The sequence below is a fragment of the Pezoporus occidentalis genome, unplaced genomic scaffold, assembly GCF_034315485.1.
Source record: "Pezoporus occidentalis ecotype Australia unplaced genomic scaffold, CSIRO_AGI_Poc_V1 ctg362, whole genome shotgun sequence".
In the NCBI taxonomy this organism is placed as follows: Eukaryota; Metazoa; Chordata; class Aves; order Psittaciformes; family Psittacidae; genus Pezoporus; species Pezoporus occidentalis.
In genome coordinates, this window is record NW_026915614.1 from 18110 (window position 1) to 36266 (window position 18157).

General features: G+C 49.6%; 2 protein-coding genes across 3 annotated transcripts in view; one reads left to right on the forward strand and one right to left on the reverse strand.

Moving 5' to 3' along the window:
* Window positions 1–537: 537 nt before the first annotated feature.
* On the reverse strand, window positions 538–5394 carry FUCA1 (alpha-L-fucosidase 1). Its single transcript, XM_062630945.1, has 8 exons — window positions 5023–5394; window positions 4000–4134; window positions 3657–3794; window positions 3321–3426; window positions 2694–2894; window positions 2291–2481; window positions 1262–1361; window positions 538–773 (listed from the first exon to the last, which is right to left on the reverse strand). The coding sequence occupies exons 1-8, from the start codon at window positions 5373–5375 to the stop codon at window positions 642–644; spliced, it is 1356 nt and encodes a 451-aa protein (XP_062486929.1). The 5' UTR covers window positions 5376–5394; the 3' UTR covers window positions 538–641.
* A 1819-nt stretch (window positions 5395–7213) lies between these two features.
* Window positions 7214–18157, forward strand: part of KDM1A (lysine demethylase 1A) — a 28364-nt gene continuing 17420 nt past the window's right edge. Inside the window, exons 1-4 of one of the 2 annotated variants that reach the window (XM_062630971.1) lie at window positions 7214–7513; window positions 9403–9568; window positions 14386–14445; window positions 17618–17751. In XM_062630971.1, the coding sequence (XP_062486955.1) occupies window positions 7229–7513; window positions 9403–9568; window positions 14386–14445; window positions 17618–17751 (645 nt within the window). In that variant the 5' untranslated portion in view covers window positions 7214–7228. The remainder of the gene's footprint in view (window positions 7514–9402; window positions 9569–14385; window positions 14446–17617; window positions 17752–18157) is intronic. The other variant, XM_062630972.1, reaches the window with a different exon arrangement.

An 18157-nucleotide genomic window follows, 5' to 3' on the forward strand; every position in this document is an offset into this window, starting at 1 on the left:
GGTTCAGTCTGCAGACGAGAAGGCTCAGGGGGGCCCTGATGGCTCCCTACAACTGCCTGACAGGAGGATGGAGCCAGGAGGGGCTGGGCTCTGCTCCCAAGGAACAAGGGATGGGACAAGAGGAACCGGCCTCAAGCTGCACCAGGGCAGGTTTAGATGGAGCTGAGGAACAATTCTTTCCCCAGAGGGTGCTCAGGCATTGGAACAGGCTGCCCAGGGCAGGGCTGCAGTCACCGTCCCTGCAAGTGTTCACACACCATGGAGATGAGGCCTCAGTGCCATGGGTTAGTGATGGCCTTGGTAGTGCTAGGAAATGGTTGGACTTTATGACCTTAAAGGTCTTTTCTAACCTCTGATTCTACGATTCCATCAATTGAGCACATCAGAACAAACCTTTTCTGCTTACAGCTGCCTCCCCCAAAATATAAATAATGGATCTGTATTAGACCACGATTTTCTATAGCTGATTTCTTCTAGATCTCTTCAAACATGGCCCCTTGACACCCAAATCACAGGCAAAAGGGACTGAAAGAGAGATTCTCTTATGAGAAAACCAATTTATTCAACAATAACTGAAAAATCCTCCTGGATTCAGTCTGAGGGGAAGGCAGGGGCAGATTGCAGCTTCCATCCTGCAGCCATCACTTCACACCCTCAAGCTTGAGGGCCCAGCCAGACTGGGGGGATGGAGGCATGCAGGGCAGTGTTACGAGCAGTCCTTCACCAGGGGACTTTTGCCACTTCAGTGTTCCCACAAGCCCCAACATGGTCACCTGCAGAGGAGGGCAGGGGAAATGCTCAGTTGCTGTTTTTACCGTGCAGGCTTCAGCCCTGTTTGTTTAGAGCAAAGGGCACCCCAGCATTTGCGTCACTCCAATGAGGGGTCAGTGTACCCGATTTGAATTGGAGACGCAAGACCAGTGATCCCTTCTGTGTGTGAGGCTTGTTATTAACCTCTCTGGGCCAATTGGATCAAAAAGCTCTGGGGGAGAACTGTCTTGCTTGCTTTGTGGCACACAATAAGCTTGTCCTCATAAATCGTACCCAATGCCCTGTGTTAACAGTGAGCCAAAGGCTGGAGAATAATCTGGGATGCTGCGAGGATGTGGAGGCAGGCCAGAGCACCCCAGAGCAAGAAGCACAGGATGACAACTTCCACGCTCTCCCCAGTTTCCAAATGAAGCCAGGCTGGACCCTTCCCAGCCCACACGTGCCCAGGACAGGCTCTCAGAGGGTGTTATCTGTTTTCCAAGCTCCTTACTTGTGTGTCTGGGGATGGAGCAGGTGAGGACAGCCCCAGAACGTTGTCCCGAGGCCAGAGCAGAAAGATGGCGTAGACAACAGGTCCCTTAGAAGTGTACCTATAAGAGCGAGGTCAAGAGCCACATAAGAGGCTATATAAGGGTGCTGGGACTATAAGGATGCTGGGGAGGGAATCTTCATTAGGGACTGTAGGGATAGGACAAGGGGTAACGGGTTCAAACTGAAACAGGGGAAGTTTAGATTGGATCTAAGGAAGAAGTTCTTTACTGTAAGGGAGGCACTGGAATGGGTTGCCCGGGGAGGTTGTGAATGCTCCATCCCTGGCAGTGCTCAAGGCCAGGTTGGACAGAGCCTTGGGTGACCTGGTTCAGTGTGAGGTGTCCCTGCCCATGGCAGAGGGTTGGAACTGAATGATCTTAAGGTCCTTTCCAACCTGAACTATTCTATGATTCTAAGAGAGAGAACAAATACGAGTTTCCCCATCCCAGATGGCACAAGGACACCAACTGCCTATTGCCACAGCTCAGCGGTCCCCTACTTTCCCCTCATCCCAAAACCTGACACGTTGGACCCACCATTTGGCCAGGCAGCACTGGCTGATGATACCGAAACAAAGTCCACGTGTCATTTGCTAATCTGTTCTTGCCTCAGCTGCGGTCATGAGCGGATATGCTGCTCTTTGCCCTGCATTCCTACCCGGAACCCACTGCAGGAAACAAAATAACTCTGGTTTGTAGCAGTTTCTGGTTCACTGTTGCCCTTCTCAGTTGGGTAACAATGATCAGTACCATTCTGTAGCAGCTTAAAAGCAAACATCTCTACGTTTACAAACTGTGTGTGTTCAGATGAACTACATTCGTGCAATTCAAACTAGGGAAGACCTTGGGGCAGTACCTGAGCACTTCAATTGTAGCATACTGCTGCAGTGCCATCTGCACCTGATGGCAACACTTCAGAGCACACTAAATGTAAGAACAGGTAAGGAAGCCATGCCAGCTCAGATGACACCATGCAGCAGGGTCCTTACCACACTGTGTCTGTGCTGTTCTCCATCTGTACCCTCCATGGCTTCGTTTCATAAATCGCCTCCCCATTAGTGTCCAGCCACCTCCCAAGGGCCAGAAGTCTGTCTTGGAAGATGGGAACAATCACCCCTTCTTTTGTAGGTCCCACATTGAGCAGGTAGTTGCCTCCAAAACTCACAGTCTGCACTAGCTCCTGTGACAGATAAACCAAGATAACAAATGGCATTATAATCACCTCTGAGAGAAAAGGAATCTGAGGAAGGCTTTGTCCTCATCAGCTGCTCCTTTAGCTCCAGCCTGATTGTGTGGAACACAACAACTCTTTCGGCAAGCAGAAGGCCGAAGGAAACCTCTAATTCTCAGTAAACCCCCTTACACCTGTTATACTGGTTCCAGATTTCTTACCTCAATGATGCTTCCTTCATCCATTAACTCTGCAATGTTCATGTTGCTCCGATAGCCCCAGGACAGCTTGTCAATGGAGGAGCACATCTCCCACTTGTGAGCTGGCAGAGTCCCTGGCTTGTACTTGTCAGCACAGTTGTAGTAGCCTCCGTGATGGCACGAGCAGTTACTGCACCAGCGATCATTAACAACAACAGTGTCCTGAAAGAAGAAACTCAGTTCAGTGGGGAGACTGTTCGCCCTTTTCAGCCTGCATTATCCCTCCTAAGTTAGCAAAGGCATCTCAGGAGGTAAGCACCTAAACCCCACTGTGTAATCAACAGAATGAGAGCGAGGATCCTCCAGAGAAGGCTGGAATCCAGTCTGGGAGAACCTCTCTCTATTCACTCACAGTATTTGCAGAAGTTGAGGCAAGAAGGTTCCTGGGCTCTGAGCCTCTCATGTGTGTGCTGTAAAGGACACTGGAGTCTTCCCAAGGAACACGGTTTAGGCTTTTGTGCATGTGAAAGAATAAGGCACATGTGGTATCTGCAGTGCGTTTCTGATTTGATCCCATTCATATCTCACTGCTCCCAAACCTCCCATACCCATAAAACACTGGCTGTGAGCGACAGCTGAAAGTGATACCTTGACAGGACTGTCGTTATAGAGCCAGGCAAGGAAAGAGGTAGAATTCCAGTATGACTCTGGAGCATCCCAGTCTCCATCCGACCAAATCAAATCAGGTTTGTATCTAACAGAGAGATGAGTGTTACTTCACAGTGGCTCATTTCCTCCTCCCACAAAGGAACACTGTGTTTCTGGTGATGGAGCGTAGCTTCATTTCCTCTTCCTACTGCCTGCCATTACCAGGTTTATGCTTCACACAAAGAATTAACATTTGTGCCCTCTCTTCTCTGCATCTTTCTCTACATTACTGAAGCCAGGAAGTGCTCTTGACTTCTAAGCAGTCGTAGCTCTTACTTTAGGACGAGATCATAAAGTTCTGGCATCGTCTTCTTCAGAACGAAGTTCTGGGTCTTGAAGCCACTTTCTTTGTCAGCTAAATAGAGTGGATTAAACCACTCTAACAGGGAGTGATACAGCCCATAGCGGATGTTGCTGAAGGACAGAGAACACAGAGGAAAGGGTTAGGCTGGCAGGAGGGATTAAGAACCAGAGGCAGATCAGGTTATTCGCATTACTACTTCACAGAAGACCTCAGGACACTGTTTTCCTTATATTAAACTAATGATCTTCCACTGTTTGCCAAGAGCAGCCAGGAGAATTCAAACGACAGCAACAGCAGAGTTTGGCAGTGCCGTACCTCTCCCTGAGGGCTTGTCCCAGCTCTCCTACCAGATCCCGGTGGGGCCCCGTGTCCAGAGAATTCCAGTTCCAGGACACGGATGACCCCCAGTTGGTGAAGCCTTCGTGATGCTTCGCGGTCAGTACCACATACCTGGGGGGAAAACAACGTACTTCATCAGGACAAAGGAAATACCCGAGACATTCCCCAGCCTCCCTGGCAGGCCCAAGTCAGTGTAAAAGCAAGGGGCTGAAGAACCATGCTGTGAGGAACCCTCTTTGAGAGCTCACTGGAGTGAGACCCCCCGTGCAGCACTGGGTGCAGTTCTGGTGTCCTCAGCATCAGGACACGGAGCTGTTGGAGCAAGTCCAGAAGAGGCCACGAGGATGCTCAGGGGCTGAAGCACCTCCTGTATGGAGCCAGACTGAGAACATCGGGGCTGTTCAGCCTGGAGAAGAGAAGCAGTGTGGAGACCTCAGAGCAGCTTCCAGTGTCTGAAGGGGGCTACAAGGGTGCTGGAGAGGGGCTCTTCATTAGAGACTTAGGGATAGGACAAGAGGTGATGGGTTAAAACTGAAACAGGGGAAGTTTAGATTGGATCTAAGGAAGAAGTTCTTTACAGTGAGGGTGCTGAGGCACTGGAATGGGTTGCCCAGGGAAGCTGTGAATGCTCCATCCCTGGTGGTGTTCAAGGCCAGGTTGGACAGAGCCTTGGGTGCCATGGTTTAGTGTGAGGTGTCCCTGCCCATGGCAGGGGGTTGGAGCTGGATGATCTTAAGGTCCTTTCCAACCCAAACCAGTCTGGGATTGTTTGATTCTCTGATCACCCTTGAAATAAAGAAGCGACTACAGAAGAACAGAGGGGTTTTAACACTGGAAGAGTCAAGATTACGAAGCAGCAAGACCCATCACCTCCTCAGCACCGTGTGCTCCTCAGGGACCCCCCAGCCCCTCTGGGACCCCTGAATCCTGCTGGGCCCCCCCAGACATGGCCCCCCCAGTGACCAGGGCCCCGCCACCCCCTCAGGGCCCGGCACTGACCTGGCCCCAGCCCGCTGGAAGAGCCGGGCCCAGTCGCGGGGCTGGAAGTCGTGGGCCGTGAAGAGGGGAGCGAAGTCGGTGTAGGTGGTACCGGGAGGGAAGCGGCGCCGCACGAAGCCCTCGTAGTCGGCTCGGTGCTCGCCCCTCCAGTGCCACCAGAACCACTCGGAGCCCCAGGCCGGGACGGAGAACACCCCCCAGTGCACGAACACCCCCACCTTGGCCTGGTCGAACCAGGCCGGCAGCGGCCTCGCGTCCAGGCTGGCCCAGTCCGGGCGGTAGCGGAGCGCGGGCACCGCGGGGCCGAGCGCGGCGGCCGCACAGAGCAGCGCCAGGGCCGCCGCCGCCGCCATTGGTACCGTGGCGATGGCGCCGCCCAGCGGCCGCTCTGTGCTGGCGGCTCGGCCGCGGCGGCCGGAGGTTGGGGAGGGCCGCAGCGTGCAGCATCAATAGAGCTTGAATAACGGCGGAACGAGTGCCTGAAAGGGGCTGAAACCCGAATACACTTGGATGAAACTGAATAAAGCAAATGAGAGTTATTGTAAATGAAGTGAATAGAAATCACAGAACGGTTTGGGTTGGAAAGGACCTTAAGATCAGCCAGTTCCAACCCCCCTGCCATGGGCAGGGACACCTCACACTAAACCATGGCACCCAAGGCCTCGTCCAACCTGGCCTTGAACACTGCCAGGGATGGAGCATTCACAGCTTCCCTGGGCAACCCATTCCAGTGCCTCAGCACCCTCACAGTAAAGAACTTCTTCTTTATATCCAATCTAAACTTCCCTTGTTTCAGTTTGTATCCATCACCCCTTGTCCTATCACTGCAGTCCCTAATGAAGAGTCCATCCCCAGCATCCTTATAGCCCTCCTTCAGATACTGGAAGCTGCTCTGAGATCTCCATGCAGCTTCTCTTCTCCAGGCTGAACAGCCCCAACTCTCTCAGCCTGTCTCCATACAGGAGGTGCTCCAGCCCCTGAGCATCCTCGTGGCCTCCTCTGGATTTGTTCCAACAGTTCCATGTCCTTTTTATGCTGAGGACACCAGAACTGCACACAATGCTCCAGGTGAGGTCTCACAAGAGCAGAGTAGAGGGGCAGGATCACCTCCATGACCTGCTGGTCACGCTCCTTTTGATGCAGCCCAGGACACGGTTGCTTTCTGGGCTGCGAGCACACACTGAAGCCGGCTCATGTTCATTTTCTCATCAACCAACATCCCCAAGTCCTTCTCCTTGGGCTGCTCTGAATCTCTTCTCTGCCCAACCTGTAGCTGTGCCTGGGATTGCTCCCACCCAGGTGTAGGACCTTGCACTTGGCATGGTTAAACTCCATAAGGTTGGCATCAGCCCACCTCACAAGCGTGTCGAGGTCCCTCTGGATGGCATTCCTTCCCTCCAGGGTATCAACCGAACCACACAGCTCGGTGTCATAGGCAGTCTTGCTGAGGGTGGGCTCAATCCCACTGTCCATGTCAGCAATGAAGATGTTGAACAAGACCGGTCCCAACACAGATCCCTGAGGAATGAAAATGAATGAAATAATCGATGGGTGTTGGGGTACTTACGGAGCACGGGGGGGTTTGGGGTCCCTCTGGGGCACTATGTTGGTAGATGCTGCTGCTGTTATCACAATGCCAGGTCCCCATTAGAATCGGTGGTAGGCACATGGAGAGTCATTGTACCTGCCAAGTGCCTGCTGCTATTTGTTGCTCTGCTGCATCACCCACACAGGGTGAGCTCTGCCAAGGCGCCACCAACACGGCGATGCACCCTGGCTTTGCCACCTACAACTCCATCTGTGCGCTGTATCTCTGGTGTCCTCTCGGCTGCGTCCAGCTCTGGGGCAACAGCACAAGAGGGACGCGGAGCTGCTGCGAGGGCTGCAGCATCCCTGCTCTGGAGCCAGGCTGAGAGAGCTGGGCTGGGTCAGCCTGGAGAAGAGAAGGCTCCTGAAGGGGAGACCTGAGAGCAGCTCCAGTGCCTGAAGGGGCTGCAGGAAACCTGGAGAGGGGCTTGGGACAAGGGATGTAGGGACAGGCCAAGGGGAATGGCTTTAACCTGCCCGAGGGGAGACTGAGCTGAGCTCTGAGGCACAGACCCTTCCCTTCCGCCCCGGTGCGGCCCGGACGTGACGTCAGTCGGCGGCGCGGCGCGGCCTCCCTCGCTCCGCGGCTCGGGCTCCTTTGTGCGGCGCGGCCGGGGCGATGCTGTCGGGGGGCAAGAAGGGCGCGGAGGCGGCGGCGGGCGGCGAGGGCGGGCCTGAGGCTCCGGTGCCTCCGCCCGCCGCCGCGGGGGCCCCGGGCTCCTCTGCCGAGAGCGGCGGCGCTGCGGAGCGCACGCCCCGCAAGAAGGAGCCGCCGCGGGCCTCGCCCCCGGGCGCTCTGTCCGAGCCGCCGGCAGCCGGGGCCGGCCCTGCGCCCGGCGCCGAGACCACGGGCACCGCCGAGACCCCCGAGGGCCGCAGGACCAGCCGGCGCAAGCGGGCCAAGGTGCGTGCGGGGTGCGGGGCTGCGTGCGGGCGCGTTGCGGCCCTTGGGGCCCCGCCGCCGCTCGGTGCCGCCCGGGCGTTAACTGAGGTTTGTCGGTGCACTCTAGAGGCTGCAGACAGCCTGTGGTGATTGGTGCCTCTGTGTGTGCCTGGTGTGTAACAGCCGGGAGTTGCTCTGAGCATGGAGAAATCGCCATTTCTTTTGTGGAAGTTTCATTGGAAAGCTCCCTGCAGAAGGCTTTGAGGCTCTGCTGTGCCCGTGCTGGGTGGGTTCGATGCGGAAGCTGAAAACACTCCTGGGAACTCTGTTGTGCTGTAGGCACGGCACTGAATGACTTCCTCTTCAGAGCTCCTATCCCATGTGGTAGCTCGACCTATGTAGGAGTTGCTGGGTAGGTCAGCCTGGTGCATCCTGGAACCTGCCAGAGGGGAGACTGAGATGAGCTCTTAGGCAGAAGCTCTTCCCTGGGAGGGTGCTGAGGCGCTGGCACAGGGTGCCCAGAGAAGCTGTGGCTGCCCCATCCCTGGCAGTGTTCAAGGCCAGGTTGGACACAGGGGCTTGGAGCAAGCTGCTCTAGTGGAAGGGGTCCCTGCCCGTGGCAGGGGTTGGAGCTGGAGGAGCTTCAAGGTCCCTTCCAACCCAGACCATTCTGTGATCTCTAGATGCACCATACCTGGGTTTTACTTGCTTTACAGTTGTCTGTGTACAAGCAGGAATCAGTGCAGTGTCTGTGGGTTTGCTAAGGGTGGTAATCTCTTTTGGCAGAGCATCTCCCCATCGTCACTTCAGGGTAGCACAGGGTCACCTTACTGTGAATGTCTGTGGGGTGCCCTCAATTGAGGAGGGTGTCCAGGTTGAAAACAAACCTAGGGAAAAGCTTGGAGTTTTCGTTGGACTCAGTTCTCTGCAAGTTGTGTGAGCTCAAGGAGGAGGGGAGGCTTCAGAGGGCCTTAGGGCAGAAGCAGTTTGTGTTGGGTTTAAATACCTGTGATAATGTACTTATGGTGCCGTGGGATCATTGAAACCTGCTTCAGAACCTGGGTTCACAAGGTCCTGGGGGTGCAGCGTTTGCTGGGCAGTGAGAAGTGAATGTGCTGGACAGGGAACGTGAGCATCTAAAAGGTGGCTCATGTTGGTGTGTTGGTGTTGGTGTTTTACTGAATTCAGGCTTTCCTGTACACGACTTCCCAGTGCTGTTGGGAATTGTGCCCGTTCTTGCCCTGTCTTAATGAACTTGGACTGTGGCAGACGTGTCGATCTCCTGAAGACACAGGGAGAGTTGCTTTGGTCATCACAAGGTGACCTCTAGGATGCTGGAGGGTCACAGCTGCTTTCTCTTTCTTTTTCCCATGTCTGCATATTGAGAAGTGGTTTATTCCCTTTCCAACAGGTAGAAATACACAAAGTTTCTAACTTGGGGAAGAAAGCCTGGTTTCTGAACCAGTGTGAGATGCACCCAAGGAAATCCATGTGGGGTTTCCTCAGTGAATCTTGTGTACAGGTCTGGTCACCCACGTTTGACAGCTGAATTGAATCTGGAATATATGGATTGGACATAGAGGTGATTTGTTACCCCTGGGCTTGACAGGGAGGTGAAGAAGGGGGAGAAAGCCAGAGAGGTTGAATGACAATGTAACAAATACCAATAAACTGGGCTCTGTAGGAGCAGGAAGTTCCTATTATTGGACAGTTGGGTACTGAAGACTTTAGTGGAGGTAGAGCAGGGAGCTCACTAAGCTGTTGGAGATTTTACAACCCGGCAGCTGTAACAAGACAAGGTAACTGAGGCCTTTTGAGCTATAGGCAGTTTTGTTGTTCGCAGTGTTCATTTTAGCAGTGACACTTAGAGACATCTGCAGTGTGTTTATCCTCTGTGGTGGTTCTTACAGGTGGAGTATAGAGAGATGGATGAGAGTCTTGCAAACCTGTCAGAAGATGAGTATTACTCTGAAGAAGAGAGAAATGCTAAGGCTGAGAAAGAGAAGAAACTGCCGCCACCACCTCCACCAGCTCCTGCAGAAGAGGAGAATGAAAGCGAGCCGGAGGAGCCATCTGGTGAGTAGAGAGACCTTCTCCTCCTCCTCTGACACTACTTACCTCTTCTATTGCCAGAAATTAAGTGGGGTCAGGTGCAGCATCATGAATCTTGAGTCCGGTTTTGGATGATTGTTGTACAGTGTTTTCTTTGGCCCAATATGGGAAGGAGGGGAAATCACAGAAGAGCAGCCTGGTAAAGATGGGAATATGCATGATTTAATTCCAGGTTTAATAAGCCAAACTTCTCATGCTATATTCTCATTATCCTTATTGACTTGTCTTTGGAAGCTTATTGACCAGAACAGCCTCTTTGGCATTTAACTGTCACACCAGCTTGTGTACCAGCAGTCACTTATTCCTCTGAGAGGTTAGATTTACTGAGGGGATCGCTATGCAGGAGAACAGATTTAATCTACAGTGATTCCTGTGGCTTTAAAACTATGACTGATCTTAAGGTCTGGTTGGATCCCGTTTGCTTAAACTTCAGTGCTTTCCTTATTGCCTTTGACAGACTTGCCAAGCTTCACTTTTCATTGGAAAGGTTTTGGGTCAGTCTTGTTCAGGAAGCAGCTGCTTGTGAGATTTCATGGGGTTAGCAGTACCCTCTCCCTCTGTTGTGTTTCTGGCTACCACCAGTAGCTAGGTCTGGTGTTGATGTGTCACTCTGCTATGTACAAAATCACACTTTGGCAAAGTGTAGCTGTTGCAGAGACTCTCTGAGGTGATGTGTGCACAGCTGGTTTTGGACAGTAGCTGAAATCTAGTGGCTGAACTCATGATAGCTCATCACTGATGTGGGTAACTGTTAATGTTCAGTTCTGCTGCTCTTATTTGGCTTCTTTTGGCTGGCAGGCTTGAGAATGTAGACAATGTGACTGATGTCACTTTGGGGATACTTGCCTTCAGTGTCAGAATATGTATTAATAGCCACAGTGGTGTGCTGCCTCTTGGGATTTGCCCCTGTAATCTCTGTTCAGTTGTGGCTGTTGGCTTCTGGCTGGGTCCTGGAATAGTGTAGCTCATCAGCTTGACTGAAATATTTGCAATGATGGAAATCCTCCCTGCCCCCAGCTGAAGCTGATCTATCAGAAATGGAATTTTGATATGTGTAATTAAGCAAGTATCTTAAAGTTTTCAATTTAATTTAGCTCAGACTTTGGATTTAATCCCTGAGACCTGGTATTAACACATTTCTGGTGTTCTCAGATGTTTCGTGAGAGATCTCTCAGATACCTCTGCCATTTTGCACCTCTAGGAGTGATTACTGGAATCAGTTTGAGGTATAATCAGTGAAGTGTTTTATCCTGTGAAGGAAGAGTTGTGGAAAATAGGCAGTGATAGACACATGCTGTTCTATCCATACAACACTCTCTTAGGCAGTTATTCCAAAAGCACTTGATTTAGTCATCTAAATACAATTTGAGAATGGGCTATATCCAGCTGCCTAGAGATAAGGAGATTTCAGGTCATTGTATCCTTTCTCCATTCCCAGAAATGCTGTGATATGCATGCAGCAGTGATGTAGGAAGATGACACATTTTCCCTTGTCATTCCATAGGTAGTCCTGCTGTATTTCTAAAGGCTTCTGAAACCCTATACATTGATGGATCTCTCTGTCTTTGTTAATACAGGTGTCAGGAGCATCAGGTCATCTCTTGCTGGCTGTTAAAGTGCACTGAAACTTCTAATTCAAACAGCTGTCAGCAGGAAGGGGCATTGGAGTCTGCTGTGTATAGAAGCAGTGTTTATGATTGAATTGTTTTTCTCTCTGTTGCTGCTTTGAAGCAAATAGAAACATTCAATAAGAAGTATTGAATAGGATGATAATTCTAGAGCAGGATTGCATATTGAAAATACAACAAAATACAACGTTGGTTGTGTATTGCTGTTAATTTATTCTCATTGCAGACCTGAATAATTTCCTTTGTATGTTTAAAGCCTGTAAAAACATAGGCAGTGCAGTAGAGGTGTAAAGCTGTCATGTTATAGGTTATGACCTTCTGTGTTGAAAAGCCTCATTTGCAAACTTAACCATGTAATAGGGACAGTAGCTGGTGTTTCATTAGTCTGTCCTCACTGTCAGTTTACAGTAGAAGGAGGTTATTAAATATCCCACTTCAGGTGACAGCAAAATGCTGGTCGTATTTGGGGTGGGTTCCATTGATGTGTTCCGCAGTGGGAAATTCCAGATGTTTTGGCTGTGTGAATTGTTATAGTCTGGATTTGCAGGATCTGCTGCGTTTTATTGCGGAGCAGTTTGAAAAGGTGCAAGAGGATTTCATGATTAAGGCAATTTCCTTAAAGTATCTCTCCTCTTTTTCAATGAGAAATATTTTCTGATGGCAAAAAGCTTCCAAACTCACTGTCAGTGCTGAGTGACATTTGTGGTGGTTGCCAATATCCCTTTGGAATGAGGAGCTTGCTGCTTTTGTTTTTCTCTTCTAAGGATCTTTCTTGTTTGTCCTTGCCAGATGGGATTTTCACTTTTCTGGCCTCCTGAAGATACTCTTTACCAGCTCCTTTTCTTCCTCTTGTCTGTGGGCATCTTGTGTTTCTAGCTGCTGTTTTCCAAGAGAGCTCAAGACTGATCATGGTGCAGATGGATGTCAAGTGAACAGTCAGACTCAGTGCTGCTCTCTCTGTCTTTCATCTGACTTGTCTGTTTTCCTGATGAAATTCAGTACACATTTGTAATCAAGGGCCACCAGTCTTGATTTTAAGACATTATGAGGTGGACTCTTTTGTTGCTCTTCTTCCTGCCTGCTCCTCAGTTGGTATTCTGTTGCCTTGGGACTTCCAACAGATTCTGCTCCTGCTCATGTTGTGTTGGGCTGCAGTAACTGGGTGTCAGCAGGGATCAGCAGTTCACTTGCTGCTCTGTTCCTTTGCAGCTGGAACCTGACTTTCTTAGGGGGAAGGAGAGCAACCTGAACTAGAGACCTTGTTTCCATACTTCTGTACTTGGACTGGGTAGTGATCAGGATAGTGATAGTAATAGTGATGCTTTCTTCTTTGACCTGCTTTAGCTGTTCCTAACAGAAGAGGGGGAAATGCTGATGTCTTCTTGTAAGTAACTTGGGAGCAATTTTGTCCCATCTCCTCATTGTCAGTACTAGTTCAGGGATAATGAATGCAAGAGGCTGATGTCAGCATCTTTTCAATTTCTTAACTTACAGAAGGCATGAATACAACTTTTCCTGCAGACGAATGGCCTGTGCTGGAGGTTAAATATGAATGTTTTTGTTGTGTTAGTCTTTCCCAGAATGGAAGCAGGTCTTGGAATGTTCCCAGCAAAATAAAGTGCTTCCAGATGAAGTGAGCCATGTTTTTCTTGCTGTTCCAGTTACATTAGTTGATATAATCCTGAGTTTGGGACTTCTGAGGCCTCTGAAAATGCAGTTATTTGTCACGGTCTCTTGTGAGTTTCTGAACATGTTACAACATTGCAGATGTTGATCCAGGTTATCAATGCATGAAAACGTTTGGTTCACTTTCTGTGCCTTTGCTTTAGGGGTGAGATTTGTGATTGAGCTGAATTCAGCTGCGATTGCAGTGCATCCCCTGAGAGCCTCAAATTGCAGTCTGGTGAAATTGGGCACCCAGTTTCAGCCTCTGAAGAGTAATCTTAGCAGTTGTGTGTTCAGCCTTAGGTTAGGCCGTACTCTTGCCTGTTTGGAGATGACACCTTGAGCAGTTCTGCTCTAGGAAGTGACTGTTCCGTTTGCCACCAGGACCTCAGCAGTTTGTTTCAGTGGGGGTTTGCTTGGACTTGAGAAAGGACCCAGTTTGCTGCCTGCTGAAGCATTGGGTTGAAGGAGCCTTGGTACAGCAGCAGCCAGACAGTGCTGGGCTGTCCCTGTAGCCTTCCATGGCTTTCTGCTCTCTGGAGATGACAACAGTAGGCAAATACCTGACTGTGCAAGGATATTGTTTATGAGCTGAACTTGGAGCTAGCATCTCTTGTGACTGTGAGCAGTGTGTGAGGTGACCTGCATTACCTTTGTTCCTGCAGATCTCTCAGCTGTACTCCATCTCTGTTCCTTGTTGTGCTGTAGTCCTCTCAAGGCTGCTATTTAGGACTTGCATGCAGGCTAAGGCAGTTTTGAGACTTCTCCAGATCTTTCAGATGAGTGCTTTGCCTTTCCTCATGTTTCCAGCCCTGGATACATTGGAAGACTGATGTCTTTCAGTGCTGGGTATTGGTCACATTGCGTGGATTGACATGTACTTGATTCAGAAGTGGTCTTTGTGTGTTAGAACATTGTTGGTGGATCAAGGGCACTGAAGCCAAAACAAGTGGTCTGAGCCTTTCAAACCCAGTGCTGTCATCAAGCTTCAGGGAAGGGTTTATGGCAGAATACTAAAAAGAGCCGGCACTTCTGAGAGCAAGAGGCTTTTTGGAATGGTTCAAACTATCCCCTTGCACATGGAGAGACTCAGGACAGCGAGGGCAAGGTTATCAAATTCCTATGGTTTGCGACCCATGGAATGTGATGGTACCCACCCACCAGCTCTTGGCAGTAAGAAATGTAAACTTATTAATCAAACCCTAGCCGTTCATGAAGTCGATCATAAGTATTTAGCCACTAGGAATGTTGTGTACTTCTTTATGTCCCATTAAGTCTGATGTAAAGCGTTCCAATACCATGGATAACACGTAGAAGACTGCAGAGATTGGTGCCCTGAACCTAGGTTCCAGCAGATGGGATTCTCAGGAAATGGGTTTAGCTGGTTGGTGGAATTTAATATCTACAACGCCAACTGCCGGGCCTTTATGTCCAGTATGGTTTAACTTATGGAGTAAGGTCCCTGAGTTCTCCTCTTTCCTTCCACAGGGCAAGCAGGAGGACTTCAAGACGACAATTCTGGAGGGTATGGAGACGGCCAAGCATCAGGTGAGGGTGGTGTTTGATGCTTGCCAATTGGTAGCAAGAGCCGCCAGGTTAGGGAGTGATGCTTGCAAGTGCGCACGGGTGCGGTCGTTGAGGACGTAGCCAGAGGTACAGGAGCTCTTTAACAAGTGAGGGGTATTTCCAGCTTCAGCTGAGGTCTGTACCAGCTGCAGGGAGGACACCAACCTCTGTTGAAATGCCTCAGGCCGATCTCTCATCCCTCCGCTCCTCTCCTTGTTCAGAGGAGTCCAAACGTGCAGAAAGGTGTTTCTTACCTGGCCAGTTTCTGCCCCCCTGAGTGACACCGACAGGCCTGGGCTCCAGCACAGCAGAGCCTTTCCTCTGATCTGCTGAAGAAACCTGGCAGGGAGTGCCTTTCTGCTCCTTTGTTCTTGTGCTTTTCCCTTTTGAGAGGTTTGGGCTTGAGCCAGTGGTGAGCCCAGGAGATTTATCTGTCAGGGACAGGCGTAGTCTGCTGCTGGGTTGGGAATTCGCCGTTTGGCCTGAGCTCTGATGCTGGCAGCATGCACTTACTGCTCGATTCCCCCACAGTTGGTGTCTTTACTCCTAAGTGCTTTGAGTGCAAGGGAAAATCTTCCCCCAGCTCTGCCACTTCTCTCACTTGAGGATTGAGGATTTGGGTTTGAAGCAAAGGAGCTGAAGGACCTTTAAGACAAAGGACCTGTACCTCCAGGTTGCTCTTTTTGAAGCAAATATAACTTCAGGATACTCATCTGAGAGTGCATCCTTGCTGTTCTAAGTAAAGAAGTTATGGTTTGGATCTTACCACTTGCATGGGATTTCTGACTGTTGCAGGTTGTGGGGTTAAGGATGCATTGCCTGCTTTGTTCTCAGGCAGGCACTGGCTGTTTGGAAATTGGGCATATTTTGCATTTGATTTATATGCTGAGGGTGTGCTGTAACAATTGTCTGATTGAGCAGCCAAGTGACTTCCCTTCAGAGGGTTTTAATCTGCACATGTTTCAGTAAGTCCATAAATGAGCAGCATCTCTCAAGATCCCTCATGTGGGGAAGAAGATAATCAAAACTTCAGCACGTTGGTGGCTGATGCTGGATGTCAGGAAGTGGCAATGTGTGCACAGCTGTGTGTCAAGAGATGAGCATCCAGGAATTCAGTCTAGGCTGACCTGTCTCTTCAGTCATGAAACAGTTGCCTGCCCCAGGGACAGTTCTGAACTGGTACTGGCTTCACTGTGTTGCTTTTGTGAAACACAAGCAGTAAGGATGTGGGATGTGGGGATTTAACCACTCTGAAATGGATTTCACTTGGAGTTGTGTAGTTGCAGAAGTAAATTCAGGGATGTGGAGGTTTTGGAAGATCTTCTGATGGCTGGGCCAAATGAAATGAAGTGTTTGCTGGGTTTGGGTGTTGCCATGGACATGTGGCCCTAAAAACCGCAAACCAGAAATCCCTTCCTCCTGCTTGGGGTTATTTCCAGGGCTGTTCCTCTGGCTTCTCAATTGGAAGGAATGGGTTACAGAGCTTTCCAAGAAACTAGTGAGATCCCTTGATGGACGTGTGCGAGTTTCCTGGTAGCTGAGCACTGTGCCACGGGCGATGCTCTTTAGCAGATGGCAGGAGAAGCACATTCCTTGTATCCACCTGTAAGAGGGAGTCAGGTTTATCACTGGAGAAGCTGGAATTCCAGCAGAGCTGCGGGTTTCTGCTCCATCACTGAATATTGGTGTCAGAAAGTGTTGTGGTGTGTTAACTTCTCCTGTTATTAATTCCATTTTACTTTCTTGCAGTGCTCTGTTGCCTCTGGTACTAATTTCCTCTTGTAAAATCCCTGTGAATGATCATAGACCGTTTTCTTTCCCTTGAGCCATCATGCAGTTAGGTCTTGCCTTTCCTTGTGAATGAACTGTGGGGTTTTAGCTTTACCACCATTTCCTTGCTTACATTTTTTTCTTCACCTTTGGGCTGTAAAAACCCTTGGAAGTTAAAGGTGTGTGTGCCTGCACCAGAACTGAAAGAAGTTTTCTCCCCAGTACAGCCACACGTGTACCTCTGCACATGAACCTCAAACTTGGAAACAGTTGTCTTGGTTACTCTCATAAACCGCAAGCTTGTCTGGTCTCTGACATTGTTAGAATCTTTTGGAACAGTTCCAGTTTCAGTGGATGATCCTGATCTTACTGCATTACCTGTGTGGTTTTTCTCTTGAGATACTGATTTATATCTTTCCAGGTTGAATGTCCTCTCCTCTGTCTGTCCCGATCTTAAGACACTTCCTAGGACATAAGAGTTTATCTTGTTCTTGCTGCATTTCCCATCTCAGTATTGCATTTGCCTCACTGCCTGCAGGGTTTTCTGCACTTGTGCTGTAACACTTTATGCAGCTGTGGTTTGGTTTGTTACTTTAGAGTGTATTTTATATACAGTATAACAGTGAAATGCGATGGAGAATGTAGGGCCCATAACTGTGTGATTACTTCATTGCCAATGTTTGAATTGATAGCAGTGCAGGTACCTTTATGAATGAAGTCTTTCCACAGATAAAATGTCTCCTGTATATATTCAACGTTGGTCTTTGACACGTGGAGCAGCACTGGGGGGGGCACAGGAAAAGCATGAATGGGAGTGTTTGTCATTGCACTGCCCGTGGGGAATATGGCAAATGTGGACAAGGAGAGGTCAAGAAGGGATCCTCCAGGTTGAGTTCAGTGCAAATGAAACCTTGAAAAGCAGGTGAGGGCTGTAGGCGTTGTGCTTGTGCCTCACAGATCTTTCGGCTTTGAGCAGGCTCCAGAACGTTTTTCATGTTTTGGTAGAAACTGGAAACCACGCAAATGAAGGACAGATTCTAAAGCAGTTTTATTGCTACTGTATTATAGATGTGTTGCATTTGATACATGTTTTATTGGTATGTGCCCGGCCCCCTTTGTTTCTCAGGGTGTTGGTTGGGGTTTTTGCTTGTTTGCGGTGCAGTTTGTTCATTAACCCTGGCTGATGCCTGTAGTTCAAAGAACCGTTCACTTGGGAACCTGCTTGTCCTGCAGAGGTAAAGAGAAGGGCTAAATGAAAGCATGGCACGGAACTGGCCCCGTATCACCTCATGGCTGGATGCGCTGGCTAGGGAGGGTAGTGTAAAAGTGCTTACCTAGCAGATCCTTTTGCAGTGCCTGTAGACAACTTGTCTTTTTGTTGTAGGTGTGGAGGGTGCAGCTTTCCAGAGTAGACTTCCACATGACCGTATGACATCTCAAGAAGCTGCCTGCTTCCCTGATATAATCAGTGGGCCACAGCAGACCCAGAAGGTGTTTCTGTACATCAGGAACCGCACTGTAAGTTTATTGTGAAAGTATTGCTGACAGAAGGGTAGGACATTTGTGCACCTTGCAAGGGCTGTTTGGCAGTTACCATGTCTAACAGGTGGGAGATTTCCTTGCGTTTGAGATGGTGGGGGTTCATTTCTGCAATTGCTTCATGCTCTGAGTGTCTAAGGAAGGAGTTACCAGTTCTTGATTGAGGCAGTGCTGTGAGGAAGCATAAAGAACCTTTAGTACATTTACAATGTCCAAAACATGGTCATAACAACCATCAAAACGACGTGATTCAGCTGTCACAGCTTTTAAAAGGTAAGCAAACAGCTGGTGCAAGAGATCAGCTTAAGCTGATCTCAGCTTAAAGAAGTGTCTGTAGAATACTTCATGGTAATAATCACATGCATTGTTGCTTAGAATAAATCAC